At 39.9% G+C, this 24,344-nt stretch overlaps 2 protein-coding genes across 2 annotated transcripts in view; one reads left to right on the forward strand and one right to left on the reverse strand.

Moving 5' to 3' along the window:
• Window positions 1-24,344, forward strand: part of LOC140993880 (homeodomain-interacting protein kinase 1-like) — a 318,372-nt gene that overhangs the window by 286,668 nt on the left and 7,360 nt on the right. The gene's annotated exons all lie outside the window — the stretch shown is intronic.
• On the reverse strand, window positions 642-24,153 carry LOC140993785 (death-associated protein kinase 2). Its single transcript, XM_073463324.1, has 12 exons — window positions 24,060-24,153; window positions 15,516-15,692; window positions 13,784-14,005; window positions 11,130-11,268; window positions 10,858-10,987; window positions 9,103-9,151; window positions 8,842-8,868; window positions 8,358-8,510; window positions 6,281-6,326; window positions 6,039-6,128; window positions 5,313-5,396; window positions 642-2,739 (listed from the first exon to the last, which is right to left on the reverse strand). Exons 2-12 carry the CDS (start codon window positions 15,575-15,577, stop codon window positions 2,659-2,661), a joined length of 1,083 nt encoding a protein of 360 aa, XP_073319425.1. The 5' UTR covers window positions 15,578-15,692; window positions 24,060-24,153; the 3' UTR covers window positions 642-2,658.

A 24,344-nucleotide genomic window follows, 5' to 3' on the forward strand; every position in this document is an offset into this window, starting at 1 on the left:
AAACATAAGGAGATGGCCACAAATGAGGAAATTGAATCAAAACATTTAACACATAGTGCTGAATTAAGATAAACTACATGAATTTGGTACACATTGACAAACTGCTCTACAACGGGACAGGAGGCCTGGATACGTTTCAAAAAACAAGATCTTTTACATCAGCTGCCTTTTTTGACAATTCTGCAGACAATTCTTTGTCAGTTACTTCCAGAGACAGGTGAGTGAACAAAAGTCAACTTGATGTCAACATGTAGACAGCACCCTCTGTTGGAAACAAGCTAAATAGCCATGCAGACTCACAGTAGTCGTTCTCCTCCAATTTAATTTTTGGTGCTGCAGTTTGTAAATAGGGTGATGCCACACTACTATAATAATCTTTTCCATAAACCAAAGGTCAGCGTTTCTGTTGGTTGATCAAAAGGACAAACGGTTGAATTGTGACCTGGGAGACCAGTGCAGCTGGCTGGATGCTCCAAAACAGGCTTGAATTGATCACTTCTACAGGCCTCAGTTATAGTGACAGAGCAATTGGTGACAGGACGGAGGAATAATGTAACCTAGCCTTTGGTCAGAGGTCACAATACTGCTGTAAGCCACTACTATTCATATACAAGCATAAATAATTATTTAAGCCACTCTGATATTATTAAAAAACATACTTTATTATAACCATCACTTTTACCCAGTTCAGTTCTTTAATATGTGATGTATGTAAATATAAATGTTAAATATATTTAGACTCAAGAACGGCTCATTCCAGTGACCAGTAACTGCAGTTGCACTGTCTTACATACATACTGTATGTCTTACTGACATACTGCAATGTGCTGTGTCAAATATATCAACTGATGAATGAAAATGAAATCAAACTGTAAACACACCAATACAGGTCATTTCAACAAACACGCCAGAGACAAAGTTATAGCTTTGGCAACATTTCAAAATACTTAAAATTCTCAATGTTAGGATTGTTCAAGTCAAGTGACAATAAAAAAATGTAAGAGGTGTAGGTGGCCATGTTATTTACAACACATGTATGATTATATACAGTCCATTATTGTATCTTCAGCGGTATGAAATATAAAAGAACAAACACTCAGTGTAATTGTGTCATAGCACCCCAAAAACCCACATTTCCCTTACAGCTGATTGTTGATGTCTTGAACATCAGTGGATTTCAACTCATGAGGTAAGGTATAAAGCTCAACTTGCAAGTCAACATGGATGAGAAGTCCCAGACGCTTTCAGATTTATGGAAGCCTCGACAGTTCTACAGCAACCGAGCAAGCTACTAATGAGAAGAGATGCCGTTGAAAACTCAAGCGACTAAATGGACATAAAGGAAGGATTTTTGTTACCAAACATTAAAAGCACTTTGGACCGGATGCTAAAACAGGACCATGGACTTCTTTTTTTTTTTTTTTTTTCAGACCTCCACTGACTGAGCTTTTCACCTTGCTGAAGTGATGAAGAAGTGTATCCTTGACTGTGTCAGTGCACTGTGACATCATTGTTGGGTGCGGTTACAGGTGTAACAGGTCAGTTCTGACCACAGCCAACAGTAATGCTGATCGGAGGTGAAACACATCTCACACTTACAACCACAAAACGTGTTAAGTTGCTCCTTAAAGGCAAACTACTTTTTAATAAAGCTCGGGTTATATTTCCATTGCTCCTGTCATCAATTCTATCATTTATGATAACATTGTGCTCACCAAAGTAATTCATGAGATCTAGGAAAAAGCAACGTTGCTATAAACAGGTCAAACGGGACAAGAAACATGAGCAATCAAAGATTAGACATATGAACTTACAGGCGTTTTTTGTGATTAAATCACGAGTGGACAGCTCACTGTGTTTCCTGTAAACATCCATTACAGTTTCCTGACCCACTTCCTGCTTTGATTACATACAAAAGAGGATCAGGGCCACTTTTAAAAAGAAAAAGAGTTCTGACTTTAAACATTTTCTGAGAAGAAATTCTGAATTTTGAGTTTAGCTCTGAGTCAGAATTAAGATTTTTTTGACCCTTTTACATTTATAGCAATCTGAATGTTTCCACAACTTGTTATCATAGTTAATTGCAAAGATGTTTAGGGCTATGGAAATAAGACTTAATAAAGCATCACTTTAGCTTTTAGCTGAACAACTTTCACAAAACAGTTTTATAGATTCTATTTTTATGGTCCCTTATGTTTTCGATATTTGGTTTACTAGTATTAACCATTAAAGGACAACATTTAAAACAAGAATAGATCTCATATTTCTATTTGTTAAAGTAAAATATAATATAAAATTAGCTTTACATTTTCTGGACAGAGAGTTCTACCCCAAATTTTTCCTGTAAACACTGTATCATCGGCAAAACAAGCATCATTTAAAGCATGTGTCCACAGTGACAATGACCTGAACTTTAAAAGAAAGCAGTTTCTCTCCTCCAAGTCCCTCTTAAAGAAATGCTCATCAGTTGAAGCAGTGTGCATTTATCTGACACCACCTCACAGACACTTCAGAGACAGTGTGTAACATAATGTGCAGTCATCTATTTGAATTGAACAGTTTAACAGAAAACAATTCGCGTCAGTGATCTTCGTCTCTAGCCTGGACCTCTCTGCTCTGCTGAACATCCTGGACTGCTCTTCCTTCCTCTGGTCAGCTTTATGAACTGCTGCTGAGCCTTCGACGCAGCAGAGAAGCAGGCTTGCTTTCGGTGTCTTCTACGTCACTTTCACATTGTCTCTGCAGAAAAGGATTACAGTTGGTTTCTAATCTGATGCGAACTTATGGGTCTCCTATACATTTGCACAACTGTATCTGTATCTTTGAAGGCATACAGTGTGGATTTGAACAAGGCTAGACTTCCACAGCGATTTTAGCTGAGGTGCACCTTTCACACTCCTGCTTCTACCTCAAACACAACTCCTATCACCTAAATGTAAGAAATATTGTCAGAAATAGACTCTGCTGAGCACACTGTATAATGTTTGTTACATACATGTTCAGTATGCAAGGCTGTAATTTCGAAGGGTGGCATGAGTGTTGCCAATTTCAACACCAGCAACCTAATAAAGCATTTGAAGACGCATTACATTGTAACAATCTCCCTCAATTATTAACTCAAAAAAGGAAAAGTACAAACACAAACTTTAAGGGAACGGGCGGACTTGATAAGTGCCACGAATGGACACTGCCGGCTGACCGAAAATAATTTAACCCCCAAAAGTAAACAGCAAATCTCTCCCTTACACCTATGATAATGTTGGAATAAATTATAAAGAAACAAAAACACACAGAAGGTTTGATTATGTATTAACAGAAAATAAATTAAATTATGTCCGACCCGGACGCACACACCAAACAAAAGAAGGGAGGCACACTCCAATACAAACAAACAATTGGCCAAAAACCCCATATTAACCCAGAAAATCCCCACAGTTCAAACGTCCAAAACCCAAGGTAAAGTGTCCATGAAAGAATTAGTCCTGAAAGAAAAGTATCAAAATAAAACTACCTTTGACAGGTGGAAACGTGGCGAGCTGCCGTAAGTCTTAATGAAAAAAGAAGCGAACCCACGCAAAGCTCACCCAGCCCGTTTGGCAACCGGATCACGGCAACGCAGTAATCCGGTGGTCTTTTAAGGATCAAACCAAACCAAAAAAAAAAGGATTTTTTTTTGGTTTGGTTTGGTTTTTTGGTTTGGCGACCCTTACAACGTGAAAGAGCATGACGAACCTGCTCTCACCAAACTTTATGAGACAGTGAGGGAACACATTTCATGTAGGCTGAAAGACGTGCAGGCAGTCAGCTTTGCTACTGACATTAGGACCTCTGAAGTGTGTCCCAAAAAAAAAGGATTTTTTTTTTGGTTTCTGTTGGATTCCTCCTGTGGAGTTTCACCAAATTATCCTGATGGCCACGTCCTCCAAACTCCGACGGTCTCCACCTGCCACGCGCGTCATCTCTCTCGCGACCTTTCCCCTCTGCCCCATTTATCACATTTGGTAAAAATAAACAGAGTAAAAAATAATAATACCAGTCCGTATTAATGATCCGTGTTCTTACCCAAGGCTCCTGATAAGTTTACCACACATCAAGGTAGACTTGGGCGACCCTTACAACGTGAAAGAGCATGACGAACCTGCTCTCACCAAACTTTATGAGGCAGTGAGGGAACACATTTCATGTAGGCTGAAAGACGTGCAGGCAGTCAGCTTTGCTACTGACATTAGGACTTCTGAAGTGTGTCCCATGTCTTTGCTGAGTGTGCACACTGAGTGGACACAGTCAACATTTGCCCTTCAAAGTGCTGCAAGCAAACAAGTTCTGTGAGTAAGTTTTAAGGGAATCATTTATTCCTAGATTTATTGAAGCTGTTGCACTACTGTTTTAAACTGTTCTATTTAAAAAGTGGGTGCACAGTTTTTAAAGGAATTGTTATTTTTTCCTAGATTTCTTTATTTGTTCTTTTTTGGTTATGACCAACTGTCAAAATAGATAATAAAATAATGTTGCATGGCAATCGTTCTCTGCAAGGTTTTACCTGAGCCAGGCCATACAACAATGATAGCAATCATAACATATCCAGACAGGGTCAGTAGTATATACAGCTGTTGAAAGAAAAAAAAAAACTTCCTTTTTTAAACAAAAACACACACACACACACACACACACACACACACACACACGGAGGAAAGGAAAAAACGGTATCTGAACATCCCTAATGTAAATGCATGAATGAGTGGGTTTGTAGGCTATTCTAATGGACTTTCAACTTTGTAACTAAGCTCAAAGAAAGTTACATAGTTGGAAAAGTTTTAATGAGATTTGAAAATGTAATACCCTAAAGAAAGATGGACATTTTTGAAATTTGGAATGGAGTTTCTAGCTGAGAGTATGAATAAAAAGATATGAGTTGAAAATGCATGAAAAAAGAAATTTGAACATTTTATTCATTATTTTAAAGGATATATGGTTGACTAGAGGAGGATGGTGCTAAAACCTTCCTTCAAAACTCCTCTTCCCCCTCTATAATAAATACTGTATGTGTGAGACGTATTATGAGTGTTGACATTGTGTCAGAGATGTTTCTACAAGTCTCTGCTTATTACTGAGACTGCAGTTTGTGTTGGTGTTGCACTGCATAGTGCATGTGGTGGACAAAACAACAAGAAACATCTTTTTATATACAAGACACAGGGTTAACTTAAATAACTGTGTTTGTTTAACAAGTAGATTTCTTTCCATGATAAAAAAAAAAAAAAGATTTTGCTTTCATATTGAATATTGAAGTCAAGTGACATAAATGGTCTCACCTGTACCGTGTCTGGATCTGGGCTGCCCTTCAGCAGTTTCAACCGGACCAGCCGGTTGCACATCCACACCATGTTATAGGACATCTAAAAAAAAGAAAAAAGGGGGTGGGGGGTAATATGGGTATCAGACAGTCCATCTCCATTGGGGCCTTGAGATCCAAACTCATCCTTTCAACTCAACTTTCAGTTGCTCATTCCCTGATTACTTCTGGCTTGTACCTATTACCATTATCCTTCCACGTGGCCACTCTCTGTCCCAATGGATCTTCTGTTTTTGTTTCTTTGTAATTGAGGAAAATTTGTGATTTGTATATATACAGTATGTATCGGGTATACAAATAAAACTGACTTGACCAACGCAGACTCTAGCTCAGTTGTGCATTCTAACAAACACAGCTGGCCATATTTGCAGACAGGAACCTGTCTGAGGCTCCCCTTTTCCCTGCACTTGTGGCCGTCACTGGTTGGTTGGGCCACTCACACTGTAAATGCTATCCCCCTGGGAGAAAGGGTGAAGCACCCATTCATTATACCTGATGAAGCAAATTCCTAATTGGGAAGCCATTTGACTCTGGTCTCTGACCTTTATCGCATGTTGCTCCTCATCTCTCTCCTCTCCCTCATTTCCTGTCATGTCTCATTGACAGCTCCCTTAATAAAAGGCATAATATTCCCCAAAAACATAATATTTAAAAAATATGATTTGACATACATTTCCAGGCTTACCTTCCATTTTCTTCTGGCGTTGAACTTCTTAAAGTTCTTCATATTGATTGAGGATCGATTCCTTTTGGCCACCTGTTTACGGGTGATGGGCTGAAAGAGACGACAGTGTTCATATTCATTATAAGCTACAGGATTCATTCATTCATTCATTCATTCATACATTCATACACATTCAGCAGCATGATGTAGGATAGAAATAAAGCAGGTTTGTGGGCCTTAAATGATAGAAGACTTATAGTAACCTTAATCCATGGATGAAGTAGACACTCCTCAGCTGTCATTCTGTCACTGTAATACACATCAAAAAATAAGTGATGACATCAGATCAGGAAACTCTACTAATCTGTACTTTTGGAACACTGTCAAATCATGCTATAACATGAGTCAACAGGTTTTACACTAACTTGTGGAGTCCATGCCACACCCTCCTATGGAACTGGATCCTGGACTCTCAGAGCCGAAGACCCCACAGGAGGCCAGTCCAACAGACATGACTGTCTGTGACTAAGCAGCTGAGTGACGAAATGACACCGTTGGTGGAAGTGTTTAAATTTCCTCAATGGCCATTGAATCCAGGCCCACTGTTTTCTATTAAGTCATCGGGGAGTGTTTACAACAAACAAAGTCTGGAGTAACAGTTCATTGATGTTTGAAGATGTTGACGAAGGTTCTCAGTCATCCAGGTCATGGTAAATCTAGGTGCTGTATCGTAGGCAACTGGACTTGTTTCAGTTTGTTGAAGACGTTTCACCTCTCATCCAAGAGGCTTCTTCACTTCTAACTAACTGGAGAGGAGTTGGCAGGCTTTTAAACTATGTGTGGGAGTGTCCTTACAGAGTCTTTAAGGACATGTGTGAGCTCTGAGTTTCAGAGTCATTAGGGCCATTGATGTTTGAAGTAACTCATTTTTTGCAGATAGTTATGGTGTTGTCAACAAATACTGAGTGTAAAACTGTCTGCACTAGGTAGACTTCCTGCACTGGCCCTTATGTCAGGGTGAAGTGTGGATTTGTTACTTGTGCAATGCTAATAATGGCACGACTCCTGTTGCCATTTTTATGTGACGAAGCGCTCATGTCACATTAAATGACCTTAAAAATAGCTAAAATAGCAAAAGCAACTTCATTTTGTGTTTCAATGTCCTGTGTATGGCAAATTACAGAGTCAGTGTGTTGGTTTGTCCTGATTTGGTTTGGTTGTCTGACATGTTGAATTGTCTCGTTAATGAGGATGTTTTGTTGGCAGCCAAAAGTTCATATCAGAGTACACAGTATTCCTCATGTTAAGTGACTTTTTGAACATTCTTGTTGTGAATTGGTGGAACTAAACAATATGTGACCATCCAGGTTGTCTTTGCTGTTTAGTGTCTTGGACGCCCATAAAGGCTAAATCAAATCATTCATTCAAGCCTCAGGTTTCAACATACAAGTTTTACAACAGCAGTACAATAGCAGTATTGTTTTCTTCACTTCAGATACACAATGAGGGTTATTGCATTTTGCAAGCACAGACAGGCACTATCACTAGTTGCGTTTCCATCCACCTTTTCTTATTCGCATTTTCAAAAATTGCGAATAAATACTTTGATGGAAAGGCCAGAAATTCGAAAAAAGGCAGTAAATTCGCAAAAAGGTTTTTACGCTTGTAGGGGGTGGATTTGTCAGCGTATCGATAAAAGGAAAATGCGACTTTTTGTTATGGAAACAGGTTTTGCGAATAAATCATGACTAACCCAAATGTGACGTCGTGGTATGTCTGAAGTGCTGCTGGACGACGACTTCCCAAAAGTCCTTCACCCGGTGACGTTCCCAAACAAATGGAGAACGACGCGGTCTCCCTCCAGCAAACTCCGACAGCACTCGTAACATTAAAAATCTTCTTTTCCTTCTCCTCTTCAGGAGGGTTTTATAGGCTGACAAAATTGTAGCTAATGTTCTCCCAAGAGCCGATAGGTTCACCAGTAAATTGTCCATGATGTTGAGTGTCAGCTGAGTGTCAACTGTCAGCTGAGTGTCAACTGTTGTCATGGATACATTCACGCTCTCTTATGACGTAATCTCACGGCGCACTCCTCCTCTCCCAATAATCGCAAAACAATAACGAATGGAAACGGGCATAAATTCGCATTTGCTTTTCGCGCATTGTCACAAAATCCGCTCTTAAATTCGATACAGTTGGATGGAAACCCAATTACTGTCACAGCCACAGATATCACTGGATAACTTTGCAATTTGTTATTCCAGAATTCCCAATGAGCTAATAGGGAAATATAGCTTATGTGAAATTATCCACTACAAATTCCGTAAATTTACTACGTACGTGGGATCTTTCACCAAGAGTTTCTCAATGAAGTCTTTGGCCATGGAGCTGGTCATGCTGAAATACCGTGAATCAAACTCATAGTTCATGGCAATGACATTCCTCAGAGTCTCTTCATCAGTATCTCCTTGGAATGGTGACAAACCGCTCAATCTGAGGACAGAGTAAACAGCAAAAGTGATACGATAGCATGTCCACAACTCAACCAATCCATACATAGGAAAGTTTATTCTGATAACACCTATGATAAAAGCTCCAAATATCTCAGTCTCTTCATAGAAATCAAATGAGAAGATTATTTTAAAGCTGACGGCCATGAATCAAACAATGTCAACTGATCTACAAACCAGTGAGTGTACACTGCTGGGGTTTACATAGTATCAAATAATGTCAGACAGCAGATATTTCCATACAAGTCCGATGATTATTAAATGTGTTGGACAACAAAAGCACTCTCACAATGCCACCCAAACTTACAACTTACAGTATGTAGGTAATAACTCCGATGCTCCTGGAGGAGAAAGAAACACAAGACAAAAAGTTTTACAAATACAGTATTTAACTGTTTGGACATTCCCTCAATCCCTTAGTCTGATACTGTACATGGTGTTATTCAGTTACAGTTTCAGTATGAAGGCAGATAAGAGTCCTGACACCTGAGATCTTGTGCAGTGAGCGGGGCACAGAACAGGCCTGAACATGTCACTAACAGACAAATTGACTCTATCTCATACAGAATGCTCACCACATATCAGCTGCTGTGCTCAGAGGTTCACTGTTGATCACCTCAGGGGCTGAGAAAGGACAAAGGACAAAAACCAACACAGTCAGTCAAACAACCACACCACAGTTAACCACCTTTCTCCAGAAGAAGTCTTTTCAAATGGGATGATTGGCTCCTGATAAATCTGACCTGGTCCGGGTGCATTATTGTGTGGAGTATGTGGGGAGCACAGAATTGTTGACATCTCTTTGCTACTCTTGCTCAAAACTTAAATCTATTTATTTTTTCTTTTTTTCTTTAAGCACCAACAGAAAAAAAGCAGGCAGACAAGAGGGGGAAGTAAGTGTCACTAAGTGTGTGCTGTTTAGGGCCGATATGCATTGCCCAGAGAACTTGATATGAAGAGCAGAAGTGAGTACAGGCAGCTTGACAGAAGTGCCTGTGCACAAGAAAAAGGCACTGTACAGCAAAGACTAAAATGTAAAAGTGCCGGTACCGTGTACTGCTGAGTACTTGGCATCGCTGACTCTGCTCTAACCTGGTTCACATCATACCTGACAAATCGCACCTTTTAGGTCACATGGAATGGCTCATTGTCAGTTCTGGAAACTGGTGTCCCTCAAGGCTCAGTACTAGGACTACTTCTGCTTTCACTATACAATAGATTACTAGGCTCTGCAATCACATCACATGGATTCTCTTACCACTGTTATGCATACAACACCCAACTGGAATGTCTAGCAGACATCTCGCATGGACCTGTCAGTCACCGTCGAAGACGTCACAGTATCGCCTTCATCGACTGCAAGGAGCCTGGGCATAATCCTCTACAACAGACTATCCTGCACCCCCAACATCACTGCCGTGGCCCGATCCTGCAGATTTGCCTTCTACAACATCCACAGGATCCAGTCTTTCCTCACAAAGGATGCAATGCAACTCCTGGTCCAAGCGCTGCTCATCTTCCACCTGGACTACTGCAACTCGCTCTTGGCTGGACTCCCAGCCTCTGCGACTAAACTGTTGCAGTGTAGCCAGAACACTGCAGCGCACCTTGTTTTCAATCTACCCAGATTCTCCCATGTGACCCCCCTCCTCCGTGATCTCCACTGGCTTCCTGTTGCAGCCCAGATCCGATTCAAGACGATGGTACTGGCCTTCAAGGCCATCAACGGAACTGCACCCATCTACTTCCAAACACTGGTCAGACCACACGCCCCAAACTGAGCACTTCGCTCCACTACATGGGCTGGCCGGCTGGTACCGTCATCGCTGAGAGCAACCTAAGGTCGCTCAGCGAAATCGCGACTCTTCTCTGTTCTGGCGCCTCAGTGGTGGAACAAACTCCCGACCAATGTCAGGACAGCAGAGTCTCTCGCCATTTTCCGCAAAAGACTCAAGACTCACTTGTTCAGAAAAAGCATATGCACTTGTATGTTCTTACCCTTAGCCCTTAAATCATAGCACTTATGTACTTAAGGTATCCTTGATAAATAGCAGCTACTTTGCTCAGACGAGGCTTGAAAATTGTTTCTATTTTTTCATTCTTACTTTATCAATGGTGATATGTTGTGGTTTCTTTCTTGTGACAAATATACTTATTGTAAGTCGCTTTGAACAAAAGCACCTGCTAAATGCCCTAGATGTAAATGTAGATGTACTTGCCCACTTCGAGCACTGTGAATAATTTCATATGTTATAGAAGAAGTCTCACAGATAGATATCTAAAAACAAATATCCCAAATAAAAGCCCGATGAAGGACTGTTCCTCCTCACCGAGGTATTGCGGGGTGCCACTTGTGCTCTTGTACTCCTCCCCCTGATGAAAATGATGGGCCAGGCCAAAGTCGATGAGTTTGATGTTGGGGTGTGGTGACACTTTATCTGACAGCATGATGTTTTCTGGCTGAATAGAGAGAACAATGATGTTATGGTGGAAGTATAGAGTATATTTTCATTTCATTTCCAAAAATAAGTTCATAGTTCACAGTTGTGTTTCAAACCATCAACAGTGAGCTGAGAAGTCATTCAGGTCAGTTTTCTGGTACCTTGAGGTCAAAGTGGGCAATGTTCTTGCTGTGCATGAATCCGAGTCCCTCCAGGATCTGCTTCATGAACTCAATGGCCTCACTCTCCAGCAGGTTCTCCTTCTCAGCAATGAAGTCAAACAACTCCCCCCCACTAACACTGAAATATCAAACAGAAGTGTGTGTTATAGTGAAGTGTTACTTGTTTGTCCACCCTGTACAGGCCATGGACAAGGTAGCAAATATCTTACAGGATAATACAACAGTAAAATGTTTCAGTCTTTTGTTTGTAATCTGTGGTGAGCACACAGCAGTGTAAGAAATGTATATAACTCGGTAAGAACTCCACAGCTGTGAAACTGTCAGCCTTTCTCTGTCGGTGGTGTCAGTACAAACATTAGCTCTCTAAGATGAAATAGCAAACCACCTCATTAACTGTTCATTTCATTCAGAGCCTTCACCCAGTAGTGGAAAGTAACTGTCCTATATCTCGCTGTACACAGTAATAACTTGTGTGCATAAGATTTTGAGAAAAATGTTTTGAGCCCTTGGGGGCGCCATAATTTAACAATCTGAAAAGGAGACATTTTCTACTTTTGATACTTTGAGTGAATGTTGCTGGTGATACGTCTGTACTTTTACTCAAAAATATTTTTAGATGCAGGAATTTTACTTGACTATTTTATCATTGTCATTTTACTAATTTCACTTAAGTAAAGGATCTGAGTAGTTCTTGCACCACAGCATAAGCCTCACTGCTGCAACTTGTGTACAACAATCTGCATGTAAGCATGGGTTTTACAGTAGCATCAATTTTAAGACTCATTCATATGTAGCCCATTTCCTGACTGTTCTGAGAGAAGAGAAATCTGTGTCACTTCATTTTCCCCCTCCTTCTAAATTCCAACCTCTGCCGCTCATAAAGCACACCTCACTCCTCACTCACACACCTACCAAACCTACCAACCTCGATATCACTGAATGTCACTGCCTCTTAGCTATACTACATAGTCTCGAATCCTGTACTCTAATCATATCATTAAATATCATGGCTGATCTCAGTAATTGTTTGTCTATATATTTGCCCATCATGTCTATGTGTATGTCTTGTTTTGTTGTTGTTGTTGCTGTAGTGTTGTTACACCTCTTCACTAAAAAAAAGAAAAAAAAAGAAACATTGAAAATCTATTACTGACTCTCTCCAAGACCCTCTGCAGTTCACACAGGGCAAAAAGATCTGTGGAAGACACCATTAAACTGAGCCCTGCCCTACATTCTACAGACACATGACAACCCACACACATACTGTATGTCCACATACCGTTTGTAGACTCCAGTTCTGCTTTCAATACTGTCACTTACTGCTAATACATATTATGCAGCATAAAAGTCTCCACTTTTGTCTGCCAGTCGATTTATAACTTTCTCTCCAACAGGAAACAGTTTGTCACAGTTGGTGACAACTTCCAGCACCACTAGACCTCAGCACCGGGGCTCCACAGGGTCGTGGTCCGTCTCCACTGCTATACTCACTCTCTACCAATGATTGTATGCTGAAGCAAGCGCTGCTGATACAGTGTGAGACCGCTATAAGGAATCCATCATCACCTCTTCAAGCTTCCTCTGGCTCTGCACTACCACACTCTAAACAGAGACTACAGCTCATTGTGCAGTGTGGTGTGGGTTAACCACTCTGACAGAGCTGCTCTCATCACTACACAGACTGACAGCATCGCCCATGACAGTTCACTGATCTCCTCCATTCTCTTTAATTGCACATTATACATATTATACTCAAATACTGCTGTACACTATAAATATTTCCACTGTATCTAAACTGAACTGGACTTGTCTGAGAGCATTGCTACTACCTTTGCACACTCCTCTGTAAACTGAGTCGTATACATTGATTTTGTGTAAATGCATATGCGTATATTGTTGTTTAATGATTACATTAATATTTACAATTGTCCTACTACTTTTTTCTTGTCATCTTCTCCAGCCTCAAGTGGTCGGCTGTGGCTGTGGAGGATTACTGATTAAATCCCCGCCTCCTGCAGTCTACATTTCGAAGTGGGCAAGACACTGAACCCCAATTTTCTCCCAGTGGCTCTTCCATCACTGTGTGAGTGTGTATGAATGGTTATTGCTCCTGAATGAATGTTGACTTGTATTGTAAAGCTAGAAAAGCTCTATATAAAATGCAGGCCATTTACCACTTAAAAGATAAAGATGCATTTTACTTTTTTAAAAAGTGAAAGCCCCTCTCCCCATCCCATCAGTCCTGTACAGTTTCTATAACCTTTAAAAGGAACAAGTGTCTCTTTGAATGGTGGCCAAATCAACTGGCTCTGGTACATTAAATGGCTTGTAGTGGAGGGCACATCCAGTTTTGGGTTGTTGCAGTTTAATCTTTAAGAATTTGTGCCAAACTCAGGATTTCATGACACAACTAAATGGGGCAAAGTTATCATTTATATTATGAGTAATGCTCATAAATAACTCTCTTTTCCTTCAATTACAAGTCAAAATGGCTGTTGTGAGAAAGGTCATATTGTTATGACTTCCAATGCTAGCACTGACCGCTGCTATGACAAATGACAAAAACTGATGCACACAGGAGCAGTCCTTGAAAACACACATACAGACGCAGACAGAGTATCTTGTAAACTCACAGCTCCAGAATGAGCACCACCTCAGCTCGGCACCCAAAAACATCTTTGAGAGTCACGATGTTGGGATGTTGGAGAGCCTGGAGGACCTCCACCTCCCGCTCCACACTGCTCCGGTCAAGGCCAAGGCGACTGCACGCTGTCTTCCGAATCTTCATGAATTTGGCTGCCCAAAAAGTCCCAGTAGCCCGCTCACAAACCTGTCGAACCTGACCAAAATGACCCCTGGATGGGGCAAAAACATAATTTTCAGTGAACACCAAGCTTGCACTACAGCATGAATGTATTGTTTTGATGATTGGCAAATTTCCAATTTGGCAAAACTGCAGAAGCTCTGCAAAACAGCACTGCATAAGTCTCATTTAAAAGTCCAGTGTGAGGCATTTAGGGGGATCTAATGGCAGATGTGGAATATAATATTCATTGTTATGTTTAAATCAGTGTATAATCACCTCCAAATAAATATCTTTGTGTTTTTGTTAGAATGAGCCCTTTATATCTCCGAGGGAGCAGGACATTTTCAACAGTCTGGTTTGTCCATTTTGGGCTACTGTAGAAAAATGGCAAACACTGACTTTCAAGAGGGCCTTTTCACATTTTTTGCATTTTTAGCAGCCACCATAGTGGGTAGGTGAGGGGTTAGCAGTTTGTTGCAATCTGCAACATCACCCCTAAATGCCTCTAAAATCCTACATTCTGGACCGACTGGATTCTTTGCAGCTGCAGTACATGACTGAACATGCATCATTACGTCATTCTGTCACATAGATAGATCTACTGTTGCATTTCCGTGCAGATATTTAAACAAAAGATATGATGAAAAACATTTTTTAAAGATTGTTTGGTAAGCCACCACCAACAAAATCACATACAGTTCTGTCTGCGCATATTTGAACACTGACACCATTGTTTGCCACTGTACTCTCCCCTCTTGGATATGTTCTCACTTTCAGCTTTAGGACTGTTGAAGTGCATTCCAATCCATATTAGTGAAGATGAAGGAATCATGCCTTTTGATACATCTCTCATACAGTCTGTCATTGATTTGACAGTGCAGGAAGACAATGGCAAGGCTATGTACTACCATACTACCAACATGCATGTTACAGTCACTAGAAAAATTTACAAGTTCTTCTGGCAACAGAAAGATTTCCAGAAAACACATCTGGGGCCAGGTGTATAAATAATGTGCACAAAAACAACACCATTCCCAACACATAAACTATTAAATAAGCAGAGAGAATGTGCATATCTCAGGCATCTCAGGTGACTAACTGGGTCATCAAGGACTTTGTCGACTTTTGTGGGCTGAACCACCTTCATATCAACGGCACTAAGATAGACTTTCGAAGGGAGGTGCACCCAACTCCACCAGTGAACATCCAGGGAGTTGATATATCTAATTTACTTCTCTGTCAGCAACTTTGCTGGCGTCATAAATCTGTTAAAGTGAGGGCTGTTTTTGCAACCATTATTCCTAGTGAAGTTTATCAACCATGCACACAGTTATCGATGTTTTATGATACATCTTACAGGCTTGTTGGGAGATGAGAATGCCCTCAAATTAAATCTCAAAATCAGCACTTTATCTTCTCAGTCATTGTAAAATTTCACATCCAAGGTGCTGGAGAACAGTTTAAACAAAGTCTATAAATGTCCAAATAATTAATGACTGCAAGGTGGTTAACACTTCTTGATACTAGTGGATCCTAAACACACTCAGCCATATCCATACCTTCCCAGATCTTCTCCAATCTCATAGAAGTCTTCAACATTTTCAGGTTTGATAACTGCCATGACGATTTGCTTCACTTCGATCCCCCTGGTCCTTTGTCAGTCCATTCCTGGCTATTCAACAGTCACCCTCAAGTGGTTCATTATCCTCCAAATGCTGTATACACCAAAGTTGGACCTGAGTATGAAAGAAAGTTGTAAAATACGTATTACTTAAAAGAGAAAAATCTACATTTGTTTTAACCAAGGAACAGCAAACTGAGACAACAAACAAAACAGTAATTTCCCCGAGAGATTCTTTCAAATCTCAAATGTGCTCTCATTAGATCACAGGTCTGTTTCAATAATAAGTGATGAATGATTGATCACATATGTAGCAAATGAAATCCGAAGGGATATAGCTTTAATTTAGTTTAGAGTCAGAGAGGTGTATAATTCAAACAAAAGTGACATCAAGATTAACTTTGATCATGGCTCATTCCAACACATTGCTTTTGCTTCATGAATGTATTCAGTAACATGAACATATTTTCCAAAATCTCTATATGATTTTAATGTATTTGTACCTTTTCTCCTGCATTTTTTTCAACGGAGATTTACCAGTTAAACTGGTTAAAGTGAGGGCTGTTTTTGCAAGCCTTTCTGTGGAATACTGAGATTTACCAGTTAAACTGGTAAATCTCAGTATTCCACAGAAAGGCTTGCATTAAACTGGTCCAGTTTAATGCAAGCCTTTCTGTGGAATAGGAAGGTCCCTATGACATCATCGGTTTCTACAGAAGCCAAGCTCACATGTAGGTGTAACACTTCCTGGTTTCAGATTTTACTACTGGGCATTAAAACCTGAAGATTTTTAGTATGTGCTGCAACACCACTCTATGATAACTTGGATCCTAGCTTAGCTAAAGATGAAGGCTCTTTCCTCTGACCTGGCCTCTTTTTCTGCCATCCCCGCTCTCCCATCAGTATACTGATAATATATTTGCATTCTTTAAATTTCATGGACATTTTCCATTCAAGTTATCGTCTTTTAGAAATATGCAAAAGGAAGTTTTGTCCTACATGTTTTCCCAAATGCCATTCCCTCTCTGATGACAGAATACTTTATTATTTATCACACTACTTTCCACTATGCCTAGTATGACATCAGCTGTATGTAAGCTACTTCCCTCGATACGTCTGACTTCCTTATATGATACAGTATGAAAGACTGTGGGAGGGGACACTGAATTATTGGTCTATTAGAAGAACCTAGAGTAAAGCTTTGCATTACGTCTTGTGGCTAACAGGCTTTCAAACATTTATGACAATCTTTGGGGAATTAAAACTACTGCATGAAATGCGGTGGTGTAATACTAGTATTTTGATTTTTTATGGAAGTAAAAATACTAATACCACACTGTAAAATAGTATGTTTTATCAGGAAATTTGTCTTAAAGTATGAAAAGTGAAAGTATTGATGTTGCCATAAACTGTCCCCTGTCAGACCTGTCTTATATTTGTGGATTCATATTACTGCTGCATTAATGTGTATGTGTCATTTTACTGCTGTAGATGTTTAAGGCTGAGGTCATTTTAACTCCTTTACATATTGTTGGTCAGTTTAATTTACAGCTATGCGTCATATTCTATAAGATCATCATTGTGCTTGTAGTATTACTGTTCTGTGAGGACCACATATCTGTAAAAGGTTTACAAGAGTTCAGTAAAACAGCCTGTTGCTGAATGAAATAAATGCATGTGCCCAAATCATATTAATTATATGTGCCAATGTCAAGTTCAAATTATTATGTACAGTGCTAATGTTAGAGATATAAAATTAAATCTTCTCTGTGCAGATTTGGCTTAAATTAGGTCAACAAATAAATTAGTAGTCTTATTGCAATGTATAACAACTGTATATTTAGGCATAGAGAAAAGTATTAAAACAAAATATAAAAATATATTAGTTACTATTAAATGTTTGTAGGTTGAAGCAGAGTTTATATTGCTGCTGTCAGGTCTTACAGCAGCTAAATGACCACTCTCCGCAGATGAGGAAAGGAAAGGCAGAAGAGCTGGATGAAAAATAAGGGCATGGACAAGGTTTGTCGTTTCATCATTAATATTCTGTTGCGTAACTTTAGCATACAACACTGAAGACGTTACCCGGTCAATGTGGGACATTTTCATGCAGAGAGATGTTTATACAATCTTCTAAATAAATAGTCTGGATTTCCAAACTATTGCATCTTAAATAATTTACATCGGTTTTGTGGTTTATGAGCTGAGGTAGACAACATTAATGTTTACATCATGGGGCATTTAGATTCCCCGGATCACTGCACATCGTGTGTGTGAATGGGGGAATGCGACAAGTGTTGTAAAGTGCTTTGAGCGGTCAGTAGACTGGAAAAGTGCTATCGAAATGCAAGTCCATTCACCATTTACATCCCAGCTTGTCACCAGCACAGGCCCCTCAGCCATGAGTAATGCTTCTTTTTGCACGGTGATGCGGTTGGCAGGTGTGGTTCAGTACAGAGAAAATAGTTCCTACACTTAACTGCTCACAACAGTTAAGTGTGTGGATTATCTGTAGTTACCAGGTCATAACTTCTGGAAGGAGACATTGCTGTTGAGGTTTTTTGAGTTTTGAGCTCCACAAGCCAAGTGAAAAGTAGCAGTGTGCAAAGCTCAAAACCATACACTGTATTTGGGTGCACGGTTAAGGATGAATAAAAACATTAGGGACACAGCTGGAAGCCATCATCAGTGTAAACAAATTAGTGGTATTTGCATCAGGAGAAACCTTCAGAAACATAGTCCAAAATATTCTGTAGCACACAGATTTAGGCAACAAACTTAATGATACGTCTAAATTTCGAACACCATGTGCATCTTGATCAAAATCAAACAACACAAAGACTCATCTTAAATAACCTATGCTCATTAGGAACTAATCAAGCACAGGCCAGAGAAACAGGGAGATGGCAATTAACTGCATGTAGACAGGATTCACAATTAGAAAGGTTAAGTTATTAGTAAAATTCATAGAATGTGTCCACCTGTCTGTGTTGGTCTTAAAGTGAGGTGTGGTCAGGCGCACTGATGGCAGATAGCTATCTTGAGGCAGCAGAACTTACCAACAGAAAGCTGGTCAAAGTCAAAGGCGCAGTCTGTTTCCTGCTATTCAAAGAGCGCATTATTCATACAGTAAGATGTGTCTACGCAGGCGGGTTCATAACACGTGCACACTGATATTATGATTAGAGAGGCTGCTTTCCATTATTTTAAACATTTCCATGGACACAGTATGTCACTGTAACACATATCATGGTACATTTAATCAGCAGAACTAAAAGCTGAAGAGGAAACATAATTAAACTTTTATCTTCTGAAATAAATATTTTCAGACAGGATCTCAGGATTTATCAGGACAGCTGCTTCACTCCAAACTATTTTACTGTGTGTGACCTTTCAATGTGTAGAAGAACACAGAACATTCACTAACATGAAATACTAACCTATGCTGTCGATCAGAATAATTGCCTGATCACCATCACACACAGAGGGACGCAGCAGCGCTCCTCCTCCTCCCCAGTTTAATATCAATGTACTTTCTCATATGCAGTCAAACAGAGTTGTTGATGGGACAGATAAATACAACATCTTTCTCTGAGAGCATCAGACATACTGTCAACTACATGTGAAGCTGTGCATTGCTCTTCCTTCATGTTAGCAGAGTTTGCAATGTATATAAAAAGATGAGGTTCAAACACCGATCGGCAGCGGGGATACATGACTGCATGATAGGAAACATCTGTGAAGGAACTGTCCAGAAACAGCTCTCATGTTAAACAAGCTGTGACCATAATAATAAGAAACAACATCTGGTGTCACAAGCTAAAAGGTAACGAGTAATAAAGCTGAGATATAATGATCATAACTAGCTGATAGTTTTTAATACATTCATTACCTAAGTGCCAAAGACTGCAAACAAGAGACTATATTTGAGGAGCTGTACAATCCATATTAATAAATGGAAATGCACATAAATAAACAAACAATTAATCACCGCTTAATTGTATTTCAAAACATTAAATCTTTTGAATTTATTATTTAATGAGTAGAAATCTAGTGTGAGAGAAGATGCTGCTGACCAGAGTTAGCTAAAAAGCTGAGCTACTGAGGTTAGAAATGGAAACAAATGTCCTTATCTCAGATGATCTCACCACTCACCGCTCAAAATGAGCCATACCGTGCAGGGATAGAGGGGTGTGCTCACATCTCTTCTGTGGAACACTGTGACATAACTGGATTCAATAAATCCAGAAGAGAGACCTTTACTTTGCACACCCCAATGTGTGCTGATACAGAGCAGTAATGTGGTTTGACAGAGTAAAGCCTCAGTAAATTGCATCTTCATGTGGTATTATTCAGTAATTCCCAGGAATAGAACCTCTATGGACAGCCAAGATAATTGACCCAATCTAAGCAGAACGATGACGCTGTGTTCCTACCTTCTCCCTTTCACTTTTATTGTCTTCCTACAGTTTCCCCTTCTCACTTCCTACTTCCTGTTCTTCATTTTCTGTCCTTTCTATATGCCTGCATTTCTTTCTTCCCTTCCTCTTTTTTGCCCATCCCTAAATTCCAATCTCAATCTCGGCCATTCTCTGTAAGCTGTTTCAGTTAACCTTACGAAACTAGGCACATACTAGTCCAACCAGTCTCACAACACGATCATTCACTTTTTGGCTAACATGACTTGGCACAGAGGTTAAACCAACCAGACTTTCACTGGGAGTTGCCACATAGTTGTTGCCATTGTTACATCATTTCACTCTTTTGCACCTTCTCTTCAATTTAAATTCCTGCATCACTCAAAGTAACCTTTGGAAATCAGTTACATTGAGCCACTGCATGAGCCCAAAATATTTTCTACAGTTTGTATTTCTCTCTGTTTAAACACGTCATTATCACACAGCTACAATTCTCACTATTTAGTAAACTGGATACACATTTGTCTATAACTAACACGCAGAGAATATAACTACAGCTGTCTGTGACACAGAGGATGTTCACAATTGGATTTATCATCCGTTTTGAGGGATCCGATCCCAAGTGGTGCCTGTCGATTCACACCTGGAATTAAATGCGTCTTAACATGCGTCTCGAGTGAGCTCTTATGATCAGATGTCACTTCCCCGCTCTAAATGCAATTATACACCTACAGGTTGGTACAGCGCTGCTGTGTCAAATTGTCACTTTTTACAAGTAAAGAAACATCTTAATGAATTGTATTTAATGCAGGGTTCGTAAGAAGGCACCAATGATTTAGAATTCACCGTAGCCACTTCACATAGTTTAAGTTTGTCCTCATGCAAAAACTGGAATCTGGTGACAATGTGGTTACTAGTTCAATGGCTGGATCAATTGAAACAGACAGTGTGTTCACAAACATCTGCAGGTTAACAGAGCCCAAACATGTAATTAACATTACAGTGAAGCACACAGAATTCATAGTGTAATCCATTATGATTGTTGTTGTGGCTTCTTCTTATGCTTTTGTGGAGGACGTCAGATGAGCAGGCGGTCCTTCAGTGTGGTCCAGGAAACATGTCCATACACACTGCTAAAAGAATGTGGTCACATGCGTCCCAGAACACCTGTGAATGTAGCCTGAGTGATCGGATTACAATGCATCTTGGACTGTTCACACCCGTACTTAGAGCTGTCCTTTTGTGATCAGATCACTCAGAAACAATGTTACCAGGTCTACACTGCCTCACAGTCACAGACCACTGAGCAATGTTTCCCACAGGCTGGGAATTTAATACTTTTCAGAAGCATGAAAACATTTTCTTGTGGACACCAAAAAATAAATTATGAACCTGAAAATGAGCATAATAAGGGACCTTCAATTGTTAATTTAGTTGCCAGTATGCTTGGATAATAATAATGTAGTGGACAGAACATTAGTAGACTGTGTGATTTCAAACAGTCTTCAGAACAGTTGGTGAAAACCTGCCCAAACAGCACCTCACAAAAAAATGTTGTAAGCAGTAGATACAACAAGCTCAAAATTAAACTATATCAATGTAGATCTAGAATGGTGCTCAGTAGAGTGCATATCTCAGCCAAGACCCAATAATCCCCTTTAATTCAAGGCTTATCTAACAGCAAACTCTACAGCCTTTCATCACTCTAAAATTTAAACCACATAAACCGCTTAACTTTCATTCAATATCACCACATCTAGGATCTACATCAAATGGTACTTATTTATAGATATCAGACACCAACATACGCCTGATTTCATTTCATCAAATCTATGTATTATTCCCTGCCAAACGAAAATGTAAAAAAAGAGAGTGGTAATCAACAGGTTTTTTATGTCTGCACCCAAGTTAACCGCAAAACAGTTAAAGCCCTGTTCAGACCAAAGATTCATAACAACAAGAAATGAAACTTGCGACTACTTGTTATGTGCAGGTCTGCAAAGTTCTTAAAACCTGCCAGTTTACACCAATCAGACGAGACGAGACGAGACGAGACGAGACGAGACGAGACGAGACGAGACGAGACGAGACGGTGTATCATCACAATTGCAACGACTCTGTATTTCTGTGCTGACTTGTCTGGCTTTTTTATAGCTGGATATAATTTGTAGCAATTTAAAATATGAATGAGCACAGTGATTGTGAGAAAATAAAAAGTTGTGTGTGTGTGTAGCAAGTGCGTGGTTGAGCAAGTGAGAAAGCGAGAGCGGCTGAGCGTGGCTGTGAATGTGAATAGAACACAGAAAAAGCAGTGGAGTTGTCTGTTGCCATGGTTACGGCCTCCCAGTTTACCCTGATAACAGAAATGTACAGTCTAGGTTACCATGGAAATGCATTGTTCTATGCACATAGACAAACTGACCCAAACCCAGACATCATTTCAAAATTTTGTCTGAACACCGCCCTGTCCCAACTACTATCAGTAGCAGTAGCGATAAGAGTGGTTGTCGGCTACCACTGAAATCTTATCATACCCATCTCCAGATATTAGCTAAACAGAGTATCTGCAGAGTACCTTGAAACTAATAAGACACATGTGAGAAAAGAGGAGCAATCACTCAGTTAATCCATCACTCATATCAAATCAATAATTTAAGCCTATCAACGTGATATTTTGACCGAGCTCTTTTCCACTTTGTAATTTTTGTGATAGCACAGCGATGAACCTTACTAACTGTTGGGCATCCAACACTGAACAGAAGAGCATTTTATGGTCACTAGTGGTAGAGTACAGTTACATTACAGCATATTAAAACAGCTTTACTTCCCGGCTATGAAAATACCTGGATCGCCAACCGAACCGGCTAACTTCCAGTTTAGTGGCCAGCTAACTTGAATGGGGATAAAATGATTTAATCATTCTAGTCTTTCCAAATGTTATTAGACCAAATGGCTCAAATTATGATATGTCATTTCGCGGGGGTTGTCAAAAGAATTTATCCACCGTTTTACAGACGCTTCTTTCACAAAAGGTCTATTGTTGTTTTCTCTTCTGTTACAACTGTTCCCAGAGCATTCATGACGTGGAACATGACGTCAGTGACGTACAACATTATGCTTCAGATAAAAATCACAGACAGGCTGCCTCGCCTGTGGGAAGTTGGAATGGGGTCAATATATGATTTTTAGCAGGTGCACCCGCATTTAAAAAACCTGTGTAGACCCACTAATTTTGGTGACAAGAGGACCTTAAAGGACAACACAATTTATACTGTTTTACTTTGTTTATATGTGGCGGACCCTGCCACCTTTCTACCTTCAAACAGTGTTCTGGGACCTTATTTTCCTCTGAGAACAGCTTGTTTATTCACTTATGGAAAAAGTTTGTATTATTACCTCATTAATATTGTAAATATTACAATTCTCAGTTTGAATTTCTTCTACAAAACTACATAGTGGTCCCTTAATTCAAATTGTACTCAGTACTCGATTATGATGAGTAGATAACATGGTGTACTGCATACTTAAATATGAGTAATGTTACAGACTTGAGAAAATACTCATAAAAGTGACTTAATTTCAGTGATCTGAGTAGTTTTAATTAGTTACTTCCAGCCCTGGCAGACACCATAAACAGATTTAAACATGTTGTTAATAACTTCCTTTTTTGGTTAACACTGGAAATATGCGAGACCTGTCATATATGCTTTTCTTGGGAATAAATCAGTGTGTAAACGTGGTTGGAGTCTCACTATCTGCTCCATGGTGTCCACAATCAGCCTCCAGCGTTTTATTGGTTTTTCTCTCTTGTTCTCAACATGTTGTAACATGGCTAATCTCGACAAAAAAAACGCTCAAATCCTCAGGCAACAATACTGAACTTTCTAATCCTAAATGACACAGTTTAAAGTGAAGCTGGCAAATTCCACCATTACAAACATGAATACAGATTCAGTGTAAATACGGAACAATCAAGCGAGATATATGGTTCTCACACTGACCACTGAGCTGCTCTGAGTGTAACACCAGCCTGTCGTACAGACCTGAGGACAGGACGTACGCACCGCTCTGACTGCTCGGCTTCTCGGTCGGATGTTCCCGTGAGGCGTCTGTCCCATGGATGTGTCCTTGCTCCGCTCCTGATGCCTTCGACTGAATGAACTGCGTCGTGCGATCGGCCCTGAAGATCACCGTCGGTGGAGGAATGCGGAAAACACCAACATTCACAGTTTGATGTCATGTCCGTTTTACCGTAAATATGCGTTTAGCGACCTGGAGAGGCGTTCACGACACCTTCAAGAACCCGCCTCGTCTCTTCTTCATTCATTTAAGACAAGGACACGCCACAC

Source organism: Pagrus major, chromosome 3 (genome assembly GCF_040436345.1).
Source record: "Pagrus major chromosome 3, Pma_NU_1.0".
NCBI classification, from domain to species: Eukaryota; Metazoa; Chordata; class Actinopteri; order Spariformes; family Sparidae; genus Pagrus; species Pagrus major.